Source organism: Bombina bombina, chromosome 3, assembly GCF_027579735.1.
Source record: "Bombina bombina isolate aBomBom1 chromosome 3, aBomBom1.pri, whole genome shotgun sequence".
NCBI classification, from domain to species: domain Eukaryota; kingdom Metazoa; phylum Chordata; class Amphibia; order Anura; family Bombinatoridae; genus Bombina; species Bombina bombina.
The window spans coordinates 856356493-856375420 of NC_069501.1; the positions used below are offsets into that span (position 1 = coordinate 856356493).

The following is an 18928-nucleotide window of genomic DNA, read 5'->3' on the forward strand; positions in this document are numbered from 1 at the left end:
GTCCCTAAGAACCGGGTCTTCCAAACCAGATGACTGGAAGTCCTACCCCAAAAGGCAAGGGGAACAAAAAGAACAATTCTTTAAAAAAAGGAGACAAACACTAGTGGAGGAGATCTTAAAATAGGACAAATCGATACACAAAGAAGTACCAATAGAGGGGAACAATCACCCCCTACACCAGGTACTGAAGATCTCCAGTCATCTGGTCCCCCTCAGAAGAGAGGACTCCAGCTCCTGTCCAAAGGACCTCAGGAACTACAAATATTCTGCTACAGCAGGATTTGTAAACCCAGCTAGCCATGCAAGCTATGCAGGGGCAAAACACTTAGTATTGAGTATGAACCAACATCGGACGGCTCATCAAGAGGAAATAAACTAGGACCAGCCTAACATCTAGGAAAGAATGGCCTCCTATAACTTGTAAACACAAGAAAACAACCTCTTCACAAGAAGTAAGCAAACCTAGTACCCAAACAGGACCAGCCTGTTGTCAAGGATACAACATGTCTGATATAAAGATCAAAAGAACAGAGTGAACTAGTACCAAACAAGGACCAGCCTGATATCCAGGGTACAACCGAACTGTTCAAAAGCCAACTGAAAGTTATAAAACCTAGCAAGGCTAGACTAAACGAACAAACGACAGATAAATAAGCTCTGGGGCTTAAACATTGTCTTAAAATATAAATTTTTAATTTTTTTTAAACTTCCGCTAGCATCAAAATGCCAGAGAAGAAAGAATTTTACTAAAAGGAAAAATCTATAACAGCCACGAGCGCTAAAATAAAATAAATAAAACACATCCAAATAGGATCAAAAGAAAGTAGGCAGCACCCGCAGGTGAACGCCAAAAAGGAACGGAAACACTAACAGGACCGGCCTATCAGATACCCTATTCCTCAAGAGCTCAGAACTGGGATTAGACACACAAAACAAAAGACGACCAGGAGTAGGATCTCGTCCCTCCACTCGTCTTGCGCTGTTCACCATCTGAAAGATCCAATACAATCGAACTTGCACCTGGCATACCCAGTTTAAGAGGACACGGATAAACTCTTCGCTTGCAATCAGGAAGATGCAAGTGCGCCAACGCCAAATATATGGCCATGCGAAACCGTGCAGTAACCTCTGGTGGAAATAAACCTCCTTCCGGAGAAGGGGTAACGGTATTCAGGATAACTGCCTGTGTAGAAACAGAAGATACTAGGGAACACACCATCCTCAGAGGCGGACGGCTCAGCGGTCTCTAACCTCTCCCCAGAGGTAGGAGAGAGCACTCTATTACGGCATACGGAGCATAGTTGATTGGGCTAGATTACCCTGGCCTCCCCACAATCTATGCAAGTAACAGAATCCGAATTGGAGAAATCCTTCTCCGAAAAATCAGACTCCTCCATAGCTTGACTGATTAAATAATGGACAAAAAAACCTGGCACCTTACACCCCCAATGGCTGGGGCACTAACCACCTATGACCCAGACAAGTAAAGAAACAGACCCTCTCCCCCGACACTTGGTCACAAATACAGAAATGGAGAATGAAAATGTGACCATGCCCGGTCACGAGATGCGACATGTAAGCCAAAGAAAAAGCGCGCCTGTCCCCAGGAACTGTGCAGCTCGAAAAAAATGTGTACGTTCCGTAATAGCCATGAGCCCCAACATCTCTACACATAAGCAGACAGAATCACATAACAAACATGATTAAAGTCCCCCACTGTTCAATAACCCCCCTCAGGAGATATTAACCCTTGATTCCATAAAGATAAAGGAGTCCCACTGAGACCCTGTCTTTTATCATTTACATCACATCACAATAAAAATAAAATGAAACGATCTTACCGGAATCTATGCCGTGGAACAGTAACACGGCCCTTCAAGTTTGACAGATAGTAGCATCGCTTCTGACATGGACTTGGGTGAAGAAAGCAGGCAGCGAAACTCGTCAACGCTGATTGCTTATGGAGCTGTTAATATGAGTCGGGATGGTTTCACAGATAGACTCTCCCTGCATCTCCGGACTCTAACTTTCATCCATGCTCTCACTTAGAGGCTGACAGGACTACTTAAAACCCCAGTCCCATCTCAAAGAGTACTACCCTCCATAAGAGACTATTCCGTAATCTTCTGACACTTCTCTGCCAACCTCCTGTGATGAAAGGCAAAGAATGACTGGGGGATGAGGGAAGTGGGGGAGGTATTTAAGCCTTTTGGCTGGGGTGTCTTTGCCTCCTTCTGGTGGCCAGGTTCTGTTTTTCCCAAAAGTAATGAATCCAGCTGTGGACTCTCCCCGTTTTAAGAAGAAAAAAGCCTATGCGCTAATTAGAAAAGGAAGGATAAACTGCAGATGTGCACATAAACCAAAAAAAAAAAAAAAAAAGGCAACGCACCCCTTAGCCACTAACATAAAAATACAGAATGAAAGTAAAATACCTTCAAACCAATACTACATAAAATGCCTGACAAAATGGCCCCCAGGCTATGATATACCCATAACAGAGTATCTACTAATAGCTTACAGGCTAAGCAGGTGCCAAACAACTATCCACACACTTACCTGATAGGCACCCACACTACTGAACTTACAATAAGCAGAGAAGAACTGCTTCCAGAAGATAGCCAATCCAGTGATGTCTCCGCGACACCTGTGGCAGGGCTGTGTCTAACTCCCATAGGGTGTAGTTGTGCCATTATCAATACTCCAAAACTTCCCTCTGTCCAATCAGTGGTTCACTGAGGGGAAACTGGGCCTCAAATCGATATGATAACATATTCATTCTTCCCCTTCCTCCTGTGGAGGCAAAGATAAGACTAGTCTCCAGTAAGGTGGGAGGGGTTTTAAGGGCTCTTGGAGTTTGGGGAATCTTTGCCTCCTCCTGCTGGTCAGGAGTGTAATTCCCAGGAGTAATAGATTGTGGACTCTATCCACCTTTATGAAAGAATGATTGACTTTGCATAATGGGAGGCAAAGGGGATCGCTGTGTGTTAACACAGTATTTTAAGCAAAGAGTTTGAGATGTTGCATATCTTACCCAGAATCCTCTTGTGCATTGGTAACCGTGTATATGGAATTTTTCTGGGTAAAAGCAAGCGGGGATACTTGCCTAGATGTGCTAAATTCCTATACAACACATTTTATTGATTATATATATATATATATATTATTTTTTTTACTGAAGGAGTACTGATTCATATCCCATTATGCATGGAAGTCATATACTTTATACTTATGTTTAGGTACATTAAGTAGCAATACTACTTTTTGATACAAACATGACCTGTGTCATACTAAATGTCTTCATGATGTAATATATTAGGACACTCCTATTTTAATACAGGTATACCTCACTTTACAGCGCGGCTAATACAGCGCTTTGTGGAGCTGAAGTTCAACCTCCAAGGATTTTGAAACATAACTGTAATCATCGTGAGATTGCGAGAAAAATGACTGGCACCATTTTATTATGCGTAGTTCACTCTGTTTACAGCATTACAGTGCAACCTGTGTCTCAGTGCTATAGTCTGGCAAATTTTACTACAGTAATTGTCCCTATTTTACAGGTACAGTATTTATTGAATACTGTGCTGTGCAAGTGTTAAACTAAACGTAGCACTATTGCACCCCTAATATATGTTAGTTCAAACATGTTTTCAAGTTTTTAAACACACTGGCAAGTGAAAAGAAAGCTAAAACCGCCTTGTTTCACTTTAAGGTGCATTTCACTTTACAGCGAGGCTCCGGTCCCTAACCCGCTGTATGAGCGGGGTATACCTGTATTATGCAAAGTTACCCTTAATTGACCAAAGCTGTTGACAGTAAAAGAAATTAGTCATCCCAAAAGTTTGACTTTTAAGACCGGCTTCTGATCTTTGCTTAAAAAAAAAAAAATTGTATATAGCAAGCATGGACATACTGGACACAGAAAAAAAAAAATTAACCTATGATGTCTTAAAATGATAAGGTTTCTATGACAAAAACTATTTTAGTAACATTTAAATTTAACACATAATATATTTCATGTTCCAGAGCCTGATAGTCAAAGTTGGGGGAGAAGGGAACCACATCTTAAAGAGCAATGAGACATGAGTCCACACCTAAATAGCTTTGGGTTTCTGTCTGTCATCCTTGAAGGAAAACATTTTTTGATGGTGAGTGCTACTTTGGTGAGCAAAGAAAGTCACTTTTCACTATAAATGTTATAATCATTGATTACTAAAAGATGCTGTCCTCTCATATCACAAGTTAAATAAAAGGCAACTAAAGTTCTGGTCTATTAAAGATTCTGTCTACAAACTTTAAAGTTGCTTACCTCTCAAACTGTACTTTTTTATGCCCTCCTTCCTTGACATAGTCCAATACTTGCTTTTGCGTACGACCACTTAAAATAAATGAGAAAATGCAATAATTATTACTAATTTAACAGTTTATGTATGGGAGAATGTCCTGTCCTATACACAGAATTTTAACTTAAGAAGGCTTGCAACAAAATTGAAATAAAGAAGCCTTTGCAATGAACATAGGTGTATTTACTAATGCTTCATCTATATATATATATATATATATGGGCTGCACGATTAACCGCACATGCGGTTTTAAACCGCGATTAATCGCCGCGGTTTAAAAACCGCAAGAGTGTACGGGATTTTCTTGAAGAAAAAAAAATAATTCTTTAATCTTCATGAAAACGGAGGCGGAGAGAGAGGATGAGAGGCGGACCAGGGTGCGGCCGTAGGCGGACCTGAGAATGCCCGCGAAACGGCCATTTTTGCAGAGAATTATGAGTGTGTGGCAGCAACTGGCTTTCATCCTGACCTGCAGTCATCTGGAAGTAGTGTGGCGGTGGTCAAGCGGTGGTGTGGCAGTGGGACAGCTCAAAGTTGTGAGCAATAAAGAATATTAAAAATAAAAAAAATTAAAACTTTTTAAGTGCACTTTTTTTCTGTGATGCATGTGAAATTGTGAATGTAAACATTGGGATTTAGATAACATGTTCATTAAGGGTTGCACTTGCTACTATACTACTTGCTTGTAGGATGTATTGCTTTGTGAAATTTGTGAATTTATATTATTATTTATGTTACATACAGTTAAAATAATATTCAGAGGATAGGTCAGAGGATGATAATATTAATGATATAGATAATAATGAGATAGTTACTTTTTAATTTAGATTCCCAGAAGATAGATCATCAATCTCATAAACAGTACACAGTGGTGCAGTCAGTGAGTGCACATATTTTTGTTTTGTATAATACTTTTCTTTTATTTTTAAATAGTTCATTTTTTATTTACATTACCATTACCCTTATTATACCATTTTGCAGTCCAGTAGTGTACCATAAGTTATAACACAAATCATTTTGAATAAATAATAAAAAAAGATCTCTTTTCTTATTATATTAGTTTATGTTCCACTTCCCAAATAAGTTATATTGGAGTAATATGTTTATTTTTTATTTATGGATGGATGCATTGCTGCAGCAAGTGCAAATAAAGTAATATATTTTTTTTTATTAAAAAAATAAATCAATAAAAGTCTAATAATTTTTTATTGTAGCTCAGCCTCTGCAATTAATGCAAGTCAGATTGTTTTTTTTTAGAATTGATGCTTGCTAGGCTAGTGCTGCAACAATAAAAAATCATTAATGGTTAATGCATTTTGGTGAGCAAAAATATCAAAATTAGCATGATGCTTAAATGTGCAATCAAAGCATTCATTGTGTCAAGTCTGCAATGCCCTATTAACTGTCCATGTGCATTGTGCAGACACAAAATAGCAGCCCTAAGTATGCCTAACCAATTGCGTTTAAGAAAAAAATAAAATAGCTAAGCTAATAAAATATAAGTCAATTTAATTTCAAATGTTACTTGCTTAGGATGCCATGCCATGCTCTATTGCTCTTGAACACAAAACAAATTAATTAAATGTAGAAAAAAAGTGTTTTTTTTACTTTTATGTCCCTCCCAGTCCATTACTGTTTCTGACTGTGTTATTGACAACAATGAACGAACACAACACAGTCAGAAACAGTAATGGACTGGGAGGGACATCATCAAATAAAAAAAATAAAAAACTTTTTTTTTAATGCATTTCAAATTTTCATTCATTTATTTTGCCTTTCCAAAAAGTAGAACTTGTCTCCCTCCCACCACCACCTTATTCTAAAAATATTTTATGTTCATTGTTCAACTAACAGCAAATACTGCCTGACCAGGGCCGGCGTTTTGTATAAGGCAGTGTAGGAAGCCGCCTTAGGGTGCACCAGCAGAGGGGCGCTGAAAGCGGTGCCGACTGCCTAGGATAAAATCTGCCGCCCTGAAGGTGAAGAAGATGGATCATGAGAAAGTGAGAGACTGTACAGGCAGGGACTTAAAATGTATTATGAATAATGTACAGTAGTTAATAATAAAATGTATATGTACAGTATTAAGCATAATTTATTTGTCGATTATTGCCTGCAACGTTACGCAACTGAACTTATTCTATAGTTACTACTTCCTGACACCTGTCCCTGGGCTGGCCCGGCTATTTGCTTATAGCCTATGGAAATGTGGGCGAGCCGCTCGTGCGTGTGGTGTAGGAGGCGGAGCACACTTGCGCAGCTGCGCTTCCTGTTCACTGACTCACTCTAAGAGGGAGAAATCGTGCGGGATCCGGATGATGAGCCGCGGCTGCCTGACTGCTCGTCAGGCACACACTGCACCATCTCTAACCTGAGCCACGCGAGGTGAGACTGAGTGATGATGCATGCATTGTCCAAGATGGAGAGACGGCCGGCCCAGCCCGCAGACGATAAGTGAAGACTTCGAGTGAGGTAGGAATGGTGGTGGTCTCTGAGGGGGCCGGAGGCTGGAGCAGGCATTTCTAGGAATATTGGGGTCTCTGAGGGGGCCGGAGGCCAGAGCGGGCATACAAACACATACTACTATAATGACTTTCATGATATATATAATATTGCATCAATTGACGGTTGATTGGTCGGTTGATTGACCTGAAGCAGCCAGCCCCGCCGCCTATATACATTAAAGGATTTATGTCACAGACAGGAGTCAAATCCCTTAATGTATACGTGGTGGTTGCTGGCTGCTCTTCGGGTCAACCGTCAATTGATGCCATATTACATTTATCAGGAAAGTCATTATTAATTATTATTGACAAATCTACTTAAATGAATCCTGGGCTGGCTGGAGGGAGCAGCAAAATAGATACCAGTACTGACAGTCTGACACACAGTTAAAATAATTTTGAAATTAAGGCTGAGCCTGAGCCACGCCACGTGAGTGATGCCCACCCAGATGGCCAGACCGGAGGTACTGAAGTTGGCACTGTGGTCTAATCTTTATGAATGTCTGTTATATATTTTTTTACTGATACTCTTGTAGTTTACACAAGCTGTTTTTTTTTATTTTCCTTTTCTGTCCATTATTTTAACTACCAATATGATTTATTTTAAAGTATTTTACCAAAGCTAATACTTAACATATGACAATGACATGACAGCTAATATACACATATGGGTGGCTAATACAGTAATTATTACTGTATTAGCCACCATATGTGTATAGTAGCTATTTAGCTGTCATATATGGTATTAGCCACTGACCATATATGTATATTAAGTGCTGTCAGATGTCATATGAGTTATTAGCCACCATATGTGTATATTAGCTATTTAGCTGTCATATATGGTATTAGCCACTGACCATATGTGTGTATTAGCTGCTGTCAGATGTATGAGTATTAGCCACCATATGTGTATATTAGCTATCATATATGAGTATTATCCACAATGTGTGTATACCTGTCATATATGAGTATTACTCAGTAATACTTATAAATGAGAGATATACACAAACAGGGAGTGCAGAATTATTAGGCAAGTTGTATTTTTGAGGATTAATTTTATTATTGAACAACAACCATGTTCTCAATGAACCCAAAAAACTCATTAATATCAAAGCTGAATACAGGGAGTGCAGAATTATTAGGCAAGTTGTATTTTTGAGGATTAATTTTATTATTGAACAACAACCATGTTCTCAATGAACCCAAAAAACTCATTAATATCAAAGCTGAATATTTTTGGAAGTAGTTTTTAGTTTGTTTTTAGTTTTAGCTATTTTAGGGGATATATACACATTTCAATTATTTATTTTTACCAGTGAAACCAATATAACATCTCAACATTCACAAATATACATTTCTGACATTCAAAAACAAAACAAAAACAAATCAGTGACCAATATAGCCACCTTTCTTTGCAAGGACACTCAAAAGCCTGCCATCCATGGATTCTGTCAGTGTTTTGATCTGTTCACCATCAACATTGCGTGCAGCAGCAACCACAGCCTCCCAGACACTGTTCAGAGAGGTGTACTGTTTTCCCTCCTTGTAAATCTCACATTTGATGATGGACCACAGGTCCTCAATGGGGTTCAGATCAGGTGAACAAGGAGGCCATGTCATTAGATTTTCTTATTTTATACCCTTTCTTGCCAGCCACGCTGTGGAGTACTTGGACGCGTGTGATGGAGCATTGTCCTGCATGAAAATCATGTTTTTCTTGAAGGATGCAGACTTCTTCCTGTACCACTGCTTGTAGAAGGTGTCTTCCAGAAACTGGCAGTAGGACTGGGAGTTGAGCTTGACTCCATCCTCAACCCGAAAAGGCCCCACAAGCTCATCTTTGATGATACCAGCCCAAACCAGTACCCCACCTCCACCTTGCTGGCGTCTGAGTCGGATTGGAGCTCTCTGCCCTTTACCAATCCAGCCACGGGCCCATCCATCTGGCCCATCAAGACTCACTCTCATTTCATCAGTCCATAAAACCTTAGAAAAATCAGTCTTGAGATATTTCTTGGCCCAGTCTTGACGTTTCAGCTTGTGTGTCTTGTTCAGTGGTGGTCGTCTTTCAGCCTTTCTTACCTTGGCCATGTCTCTGAGTATTGCACACCTTGTGCTTTTGGGCACTCCAGTGATGTTGCAGCTCTGAAATATGGCCAAACTGGTGGCAAGTGGCATCTTGGCAGCTGCACGCTTGACTTTTCTCAGTTCATGGGCAGTTATTTTGCGCCTTGGTTTTTCCACACGCTTCTTGCGACCCTGTTGACTATTTTGAATGAAACGCTTGATTGTTCGATGATCACGCTTCAGAAGCTTTGCAATTTTAAGAGTGCTGCATCCCTCTGCAAGATATCTCACTATTTTTGACTTTTCTGAGCCTGTCAAGTCCTTCTTTTGACCCATTTTGCCAAAGGAAAGGAAGTTGCCTAATAATTATGCACACCTGATATAGGGTGTTGATGTCATTAGACCACACCCCTTCTCATTACAGAGATGCACATCACCTAATATGCTTAATTGGTAGTAGGCTTTCGAGCCTATACAGCTTGGAGTAAGACAACATGCATAAAGAGGATGATGTGGTCAAAATACTCATTTGCCTAATAATTCTGCACTCCCTGTATGGTGGCTAATACTCATATATGACAGCTAATATACTTACACATATAGTGGTTAATACTCATATGACGTCACAGCTAATATGCACATATGGTGGCTAATACTCATGTATGACAGCTAATAATATACACATATGGTGGCTAATACTCATATATAACAGCTAATAATATACACATATGGTGGCTAATACTCATATATGACAGCTAATATACACATATGGTGATGATACCCATGTGCTGAACCTTAAATGGGCCAGCTCCTAAGCTTACATTCCTGCTTTTTAAATACAGATAGGAGTTAATTAGAAAGTTGCTTAAAATGTCATGGTCTATCTGAATCATGATAGAAAAAATTTGGGTTTCATATCCCTTTAACTACCAATGGGATGGGATGCAATGGAGGGGGGAGGTGGCAAAATGTATCCTCGCCTGTGTGGCCAAAAATCCTAGCACCGGCCCTGTGCCTGACAGTGCCTGTGTGTCATCTACTCAAGTTCACCAAAGTCAGCCAACAGCTGTGGTTCCAGATTGCATCCTGTTTCTTCTTCTACTACAGCAAGGTCATCCACACATCCTGCAGCCTGTTTCTTCTTCTACAACAGCAAGGTCATCCACACATCCTAGTGCAGCCTGTTTCTTCTTCTACAACAGCAGCAAGGTCATCCACACATCCTGCAGCCTGTTTCTTCTTCTACAACAGCAGCAAGGTCATCCACACATCCTGCCGCCTGTTTCTTCTTCTTCTACAACAGCAGCAAGGTCATCCACACAACCTGCAGCCTGTTTCTTCTTCTACAACAGCAGAAAGGTCATCCACACAACCTGCAGCCTGTTTCTTCTTCTACAACAGCAAGGTCATCCACACATCCTGCAGCATGTTTCTTCTTCTACAACAGCAAGGTCATCCACACATCCTGCAGCCTGTTTCTTCTTCTACAACAGCAAGGTCATCCACATCCTAAGTGCACCTGTTTCTTCTTCTACAACAGCAAAGTCATCCTGCAGGTGAACTGCAACTCTGAAAGCCTCTGTCTTCTACAACAGCTAGGTCAGCCATTCAGCCAGTGTATTCTACAACTGCAAGGTCAGTCTCCTCCAGTGAAAGCCAGTGTTGCCTCAGTCTAAATAAAGATGAATATGAGCAACCCCATTGTTGTCGTCTTTAAAGTTTATATTTAAATCATTTCAATAAAGTGTATAAGCTTGTGGTCTCTTGTCTCTACTCAATCAAGGTGACAGCATCATTAAGTTAAGCAAGCCCATCGTTGTCTTCTTTATATTCAAGTGCAGCTAGCCTGTGTTCTCTACTTCTCTTCAAGCAAGGTGCCTGCATCATAGCACTAAGTATCAGCCTATTTGTTTCTTCTTTAAAGTGCAGCAAGCCTGTGTTCTCTCTTCAATCAAGGTGACAGCTTAATCAAGCCCATCGTTGTCTTCTTTATATTCAAGTGCAGCTAGCCTGTGTTCTCTCTTCTATCAAGGTGACTGCTTAATCAAGCGAGCCCATTGTTGTCGTCTTTATATTCAAGTGCAGAAAGCCAGTGTTCTCTACTTCTCTTCAATCAAGGTGCCTGCATCATAGCACTAAGTATCAGCCTATTTTTTTCTTCTTTAAAGTGCAGCAAGCTAGTGTTCTCTCTTCAATCAAGGCGACGGCTTAATCGAGCCCATCGTTGTCTTCTTTATATTCAAGTGCAGCCTGCCTGTGTTCTCTCTTCAATCAAGGTGACTGTCACTGCATCATATAGCACATTGTTGTCCTCTCTTTATATTCAAGACTTTCAAGTGCCTGTGGTCTCTCTCTTGTCTTAATTGCAACAGAAGCATATCATCTATTCTTTAATTATTAATCAAAATAAATTGTGTGATTCTAATAAAAAATCTTCAAGAAGCTTTTTTAAGACTGCTTCCACTGCGTCATCTCTGCAACTTGAAGAAGCAATACTAGCATCATCAGAGCTAGGCTAACTGCAATATCAAGGCTGTTCAATAGTTCTCTGTCTTTGTATTCAAGTGCAAGACTGTGGTCTAGTCTACTTGTGCCACGGTTGCCACTTGCCAGTGACACTTGACCCTACTGATATTGACAGTGTGTGCGGTAGTATAATCTACTGATTCTCCTCATATGTTTTGTGCCAGCTGGTATTGTGTGTGTGGTAAATAAAATTTAAGATGAGTTCTGAAGAGTTGTCCGTGTCCAACAATAACGACTATGATGATGAAGATGATGTTGATGTTGCTACAGAATTGTTGGTGCCAAAGAAAAATTCCACATCAGTTGTTTGGGAATATTTTGGATTCAGAAAAGAGGATGAGAAACAGAACCAAGTAATCGGCAAAACTTGTGCAACGAGTGTTGCAGCAAAACGAAGTAACACATCAAACCTGTTCCAGTACCTTAAACAGCGGCATAAGGAAATCTTTGAACGATGTATGTCAAAAAAAAAAAACCCTGGTAGAGAAAAGACAACACAAACAAGCTGTGAATCTAAAGTTGAGCAGCAATCAATCAATCATAAAGGAATTGCAAACACAGTGACATCACCATATGCGAAGACCTCAAAAAGGCATAGAGAAATAACCAACGCTATTGCATATTATATATATGCAAAGACATGGTGCCTGCATACACGATTAGTAAAGAAGGCTTCAAAAGAATGATACACACACTCGACAAGAGATACCAACTGCCATCTCGCAATTACTTCTGGAGAAAACTAAGTCAGTGTATCATATGTGAAACCAGTTCTGCATCTATTAAACACAAAGATACTGGCTCTGGAGGAAGATGATTCTGACTTTACCAAGACACTGAAATCCAAAATTCTTGAATATATATTATGAATACAAAATTAAAAAGATGAGGATACTCAAGATCTGCTAGATATAGCATCATTCCTTGATCTACGATTCAAGACAACCTACATAAATGTGGATAAAATTACAAGCATCAAGGCCAAGGTGATGTCTGATAAGGCCATTGTGTCTGAGCAGCAAGTCGTGCAGATTTCAATTAGCTTTGTGTGTCTTGAGTTCACTTGTGTATTATGTACTCTAACTATATTAGTGTTCTGTTATGTACTACAGAATAGCTGCGTGATGTAATATGAAAGGCAGTGCAGGATGTAAGGATTGCCCTTGTCAATGCCACATCCCCCATGTTTTCCTGGACAGTGGACAGTCACTCGGCTAATAACTAACACATGCATCAGTGTGAATTGTAATAGCTTTAATGTAAACAGAACACACATCATACTGCTGCACACTCAGCACTTTTCAGGTTTCTCCATGCATGCAATGCATACACTGTTTCATATGTTACTCACACCACAGCTAGACTGACTGCCCAGTGCCCAAGAAAACCATGGACAAAGTGGTAAGAACTGGACAGCTATTTTCATTTCAATTAGCTGTGTGTGTGTTGAGTTCAGTTGTTTGTATTATGTATTGTACTAGTTACTCTAACTATAACTGGTGTTCTACTTCTTACTGTGAGCGTGTTCTGTACTACAGCTATAGCTGTAAAAATTAATGTAATATGACAGGCTGCAGGATGTCAGGATTGACTTTGCCAATGCCACATTCCCCATGTTTTCATCGACAGTCACTCAGCTAAATGACTAACACATGCAGCAGTGTGCTGCATTGTACTACCTTTACTTAGAAACACAAATCATGCAGCTGGACTCGAGCTGGATAGTCCTCAGTCAGCACTTTTCAGGTTTCTTTCTACATGCTGCACACACTGCTTCATATGTTACTCTTACCACAGGTAGACTCACTGCCCAAGAAAACATGGGCAATGTGGTAAGAACTGGCCAGCTAATTTCATTTAAATTAGCTTTTGTTTGTATGTTTTGAGTTAACGTTGTTATGTACTACTACCTCCTGTATATAACTTTGTTGATGTGTTCTACTTCTTAGTGGTCTTTTATATAGATCTACTACTACAGAATAGCTATGACTAGTGTGTGATTGTATATGACAGGCTGCAGGATGTCAGGATTGACCATGTCAATGCAACATCCCTCATGTTTCACTGGACACTTCTCTTAAAATGAATAACACATGCAGCAGTGTGTGCATTCATTGTACTTACTTTACTGCTAACTGCACTTATATGTATTTATATATACAGAAAGTTACAAGTCATACTGCTGTAAAGAGCAATTTTCAGGTTTCTCTATGCTTACACTGCTTCATATGTTAATCATACCACTGTGTCCACACTGTTAGAATGACTGTCTAATAAAACATGAATGTTGTGTGAACTTGTGTGTCATAAGACCTAATAACTGCCTAGTGGCTACTATTTTATCACATCACAGGCAGAAATTTTTATTGCAACTATTTTTATGCTCAAATAGTGTATTGGACATTGATAAACATGTACATTAAGATTCTGTAGTGTTAAATAAACTGTTTAATGCTAAATTAAGGTGTTATAGTCATTTTTAATAAAAGTACGATTAAATCGCAATCGCTGTTTTTTTTCCAAAAAAATTGCGATTTTTTTTTTTTGTGGTCATATCGCCCAGTCCAGTCCGGTGCTCTTGTTTCTTTACATTTGCATCATATCGCCCAGCTCTAAAATATATATATATATATATATATATGAGAGAGAGAGAGCACAACTCATACTGAAATGAGATTATGAAAGGTCTGAATTGAAATAGAAATTGCAATTAAGCAATTATGCAATGCTTATTAGGGACACTTTAGGTGTAAATATTAATAACCACTCACAAAAACAAAAAAATCTACACTAATTATTTCAATTTTGTCACCAAACATGTTTAAATCTGAAAACTTTTTTCAATCGCAATAACACTAGTTTAAATGCTGTTAACACTAATATGTTAAATAAAAAATGAATTTATATAATTTAGCACATTAAGAGAATTAAAATAAATAAATAAAACGTATGCGTCAATGCAAATTTATACTGGACTTCTAATTTACTGATCAATGCTTGGTTATGTTTTTACATCTGAGTCATCAATAGTCTTTCCTTAAACCACAGAAATGTATTTGTACTCATGCCAGTGGCATCGTTGACTGACCTGAATCGAAATGATGATCCTCTGCTAAAAAGAACTGGCTTTGGTTTTGGCTTAGGTTCCTCAAACAGTCTAAAAAAGGCATGGTATTCCACACATATTTTCCAAAATGATTTGCAAAAATCACGACTGGCCATCATAAATTCTAACGTGTCTTGATAGGAGCTCTAAAGGACAAAGTTACAAGTATATAGCCATAAAATAATTTGAAGTAACAGAATGAGAGAAAAAATACTCTGACAGCTTCAATTTGTTAATTGCTCCAACATTTGTTTCATATTTTAGCATATGTTGTAAATATATTTCTTTCCTTAGAGTTTCATCACATACTTATACTATAATAACATATTTGCTATAATGTAGAATATATGAAGAAAAATAATAGAAGCAATGGTTATATTTATTTCAACCTGATCAATACAGATTAAATTGACTATATGCTGAATCCATTCATCTTTTGGTTTTATTCTAAACATTAATTTCGTGAGAAAAGGATATAGGATATAGCCCTTCACAAAACAAATTGTTCAATAGACACAATATTCCATTCCTTAAAGGGATAGTAAAGCCATTTTTACACTAAAATGAGCAAATGCAAGGCAGCAGATTCTAAGGTAATAAGATATTAGCATGTATTAAGATACAAAGAAAGAAAGCAAAAGTAGGTTGTATAAATCCCTGGTAAGACCTCACCTTGAGTATTGAGTGCAGTTCCGAGGACCAATTTTAAAAAGGGTTATAGCAGAATTAGAAAAAGTCCAGAGAAGGGCCACAAAACTAATAAAGGGAATGGAGGATTTAACCTATGAAGAGAAGTTAGCCAAAGTGGATTTGTTTTCTCTACATAAATGGCATGTGAGAGGTAATACTATATTCAAGGCCAATATACAGAGTTGGAGGAAGCTCTTAATCCAAGGCGGAAGTTTGTGATGCAAGATCACAATTTAAGGCTAGAGAAAAGAAGATTTAATCTCCAGCAACAAAAATGTTTTTTTCACAGAAAGTGCAATCAAATTGTGTAACATCTTGCCTAAGGAGGTAGTGACTGTCAGTACCTTAGATCAATTTAAAAATGGCATAGATAGATTTCTGGCTAAAAAACAGAATTCAGGAAAATGTTTGATTGTGTTAAATGAGTAGACTTTTGAATTGTTTAATGTAAGTTCAATTGGCAGCTTCTTGTTGTAAATGAGGTAATCACTATATAGGTTGAATTCAATGGACCTCTGTACTCTTTCAAACTCATCTACTATTTTGTTTTGAAAGAATAGAAAAGCCATCCTTTAATGTGGCCAATCAGAGAGAGATATTAAAAAGCTCATGCATAAATCAACCAATCACTGTGCAGCAAGTAGGAGTGTGAAGGTTCTGCATTCCACATAATCCACACTAGCCACTTGGTGGTGGTGGGGGGCAGTGGAGTGGAAAGACTACAGTTTTTAGAGCTAAAGGGACAGTTCACCCAAAAAATGTCTTCCCTTTAAATTATTCCCAATGATCAATTTCACCTGCTAGAGTGTATTAAATTGTTTACAAGTAGCTCCTTTACTCCTTTGTTTGCATTTAAAATAGCTGATTTAGTCTGTGGTATCCCAACCTATACTGAAAGTTTCAATACTGGAGTATATGCTATTGACAAGTCTAAGTAAACACAGCCAGCAGAAGAAGTTACACTATCAGTGGGCTGCAGGATAGTTGAGCAATAAAATGATACATTTTCCATTGTTTTCTCTATGTATTGAGCTATGGTGTTAAAGACAAATCTAAGATAAGGAAGCAAGTCTTTGTACACAAACTTATGACATAATGAGATCTGATATTACCTTTAAGTTCAACCCATTATAATAGGCTGTGGTTTGAAAGCACAAAACCTGCTACTTTATATACACAAATAAGCCTGAAAATGCAATTTCTCAAATATTTTATACCCTGCAGCTGGTATAACAAGTCACTGAAAACCCTTTAAATTACTGGAATGGCTAGCAAAATAAATAATAAAAATGCACTATAATTTTTTCTAACTATGCATAATTAAGTGTGTTGGGAACACAATTAATAGTGCAGGGTGCGCTATCTTTTGCATGACTTTGGACAAAAAAAACATAATTTATGTAAGAACTTACCTGACAAATTCATTTCTTTCATAGTAGCAACAGTCCATGTGCTAGTGACGTACAGGATATACATTCCTACCAGGAGGGGCAAAGTTTCCCAAACCTCAAAATGCCTACAAATACACCCCTCACCACACCCACAAATCAGTTTAACGAATAGCCAAGAAGTGGGGTGATAAGAAAAAAGTGCGAAAGCATATAAAATAAGGCATTGGAATAATTGTGCTTTATACAAAAAAATCATAACCACCACTAAAAAAAGGGCGGGCCTCATGGACTCTTGCTAATATGAAAGAAATGAATTTATCAGGTAAGTTCTTACATAAATTATGTTTTCTTTCATGTAATTAGCAAGAGTCCATGAGCTAGTGACGTATGGGATAATGACTACCCAAGATGTGGATCTTTCCACGCAAGAGTCACTAGAGAGGGAGGGATAAAATAAAGACAGCCAATTCCTGCTGAAAATAATCCACACCCAAAATAAAGTTTAATGAAAAACATAAACAGAAGATTCAAACTGAAACCGCTGCCTGAAGTACTTTTCTACAAAAAACTGCTTCAGAAGAAGAAAATACATCAAAATGGTAGAATTTAGTAAAAGTATGCAAAGAGGACCAAGTTGCTGCTTTGCAAATCTGATCAACCGAAGCTTCATTCCTAAACGCCCAGGAAGTAGAAACTGACCTAGTAGAATGAGATGTAATCCTTTGAGGCGGAGTTTTACCCGACTCGACATAGGCATGATGAATTAAAGATTTCAACCAAGATGCCAAAGAAATGGCAGAAGCTTTCTGGCCTTTTCTAGAACCGGAAAAGATAACAAATAGACTAGAAGTCTTTCGGAAAGACTTAGTAGCTTCAACATAATATTTCAAAGCTCTAACAACATCCAAAGAATGCAACGATTTCTCCTTAGAATTCTTAGGATTAGGACATAATGAGGGAACCACAATTTCTCTACTAATGTTGTTGGAATTCACAACCTTAGGTAAAAATTCAAAAGAAGTTCGCAACACCGCCTTATCCTGATGAAAAATCAGAAAAGGAAACTCACAAGAAAGAGCAGATAATTCAGAGACTCTTCTGGCAGAAGAGATCGCCAAAAGGAACAAAACTTTCCAAGAAAGTAATTTAATGTCCAATGAATGCATGGGTTCAAAAGGAGGAGCTTGAAGAGCCCCCAGAACCAAATTCAAACTCCAAGAAGGAGAAATTGACTTAATGACAGGTTTTATACGAACCAAAGCTTGTACAAAACAATGAATATCAGGAAGATTAGCAATCTTTCTGTGAAAAAGAACAGAAAGAGCAGAGATTTGTCCTTTCAAAGAACTTGCGGATAAACCTTTATCTAAACCATCCTGAAGAAACTGTAAAATTCTCGGAATTCTAAAAGAATGCCAAGAAAAATGATGAGAAAGACACCAAGAAATATAAGTCTTCCAGACTCTATAATATATCTCTCTAGATACAGATTTACGAGCCTGTAACATAGTATTAATCACAGAGTCAGAGAAACCTCTTTGACCAAGAATCAAGCGTTCAATCTCCATACCTTTAAATTTAAGGATTTGAGATCCTGATGGAAAAAAGGACCTTGCGACAGAAGGTCTGGTCTTAGCGGAAGAGCCCACGGATGGCAAGAGGCCATCCGGACAAGATCCGCATACCAAAACCTGTGAGGCCATGCCGGAGCTACCAGCAGAACAAACGAGCATTCCTTCAGAATCTTGGAGATTACTCTTGGAAGAAGAACTAGAGGCGGAAAGATATAGGCAGGATGATACTTCCAAGGAAGTGATAATGCATCCACTGCTTCCGCCTGAGGATCCCGGGATCTGGACAGATACCTGGGAAGTTTCTTGTTTAGATGAGACGCTATCAGATCTATTTCTGGAAGCTCCCACATTTGAACAATCTGAAGAAATACCTCTGGATGCAACGTTTGGCGACTGAGATAATCCGCTTCCCAATTGTCTATACCTGGGATATGAACCGAAGAGATTAGACAGGAGCCCTACCAGAATTCGAGATACTTCTTTCATAGCCAGAGGACTGTGAGTCCCTCCTTGATGATTGATGTATGCCACAGTTGTGACATTGTCTGTCTGAAAACAAATGAACGATTCTCTCTTCAGAAGAGGCAAAGACTGAAGAGCTCTGAAAATTGCACGGAGTTCCAAAATATTGATCGGTAATCTCACCTCCTGAGATTCCCAAACTCCTTGTGCCGTCAGAGATCCCCACACAGCTCCCCAACCTGTAAGACTTGCATCTGTTGAAATT

At 38.7% G+C, this 18928-nt stretch overlaps 1 protein-coding gene across 1 annotated transcript in view; it reads right to left on the minus strand.

Moving 5' to 3' along the window:
- The window catches only part of FARP1 (FERM, ARH/RhoGEF and pleckstrin domain protein 1), a 637651-nt gene that overhangs the window by 134149 nt on the left and 484574 nt on the right, over positions 1-18928 (minus strand). The window contains exons 10-11 of the mRNA XM_053707824.1: positions 14529-14692; positions 4310-4378 (exon numbers count right to left, since the gene is read on the minus strand). Coding sequence (XP_053563799.1) covers positions 4310-4378; positions 14529-14692 — 233 coding nt within the window. The remainder of the gene's footprint in view (positions 1-4309; positions 4379-14528; positions 14693-18928) is intronic.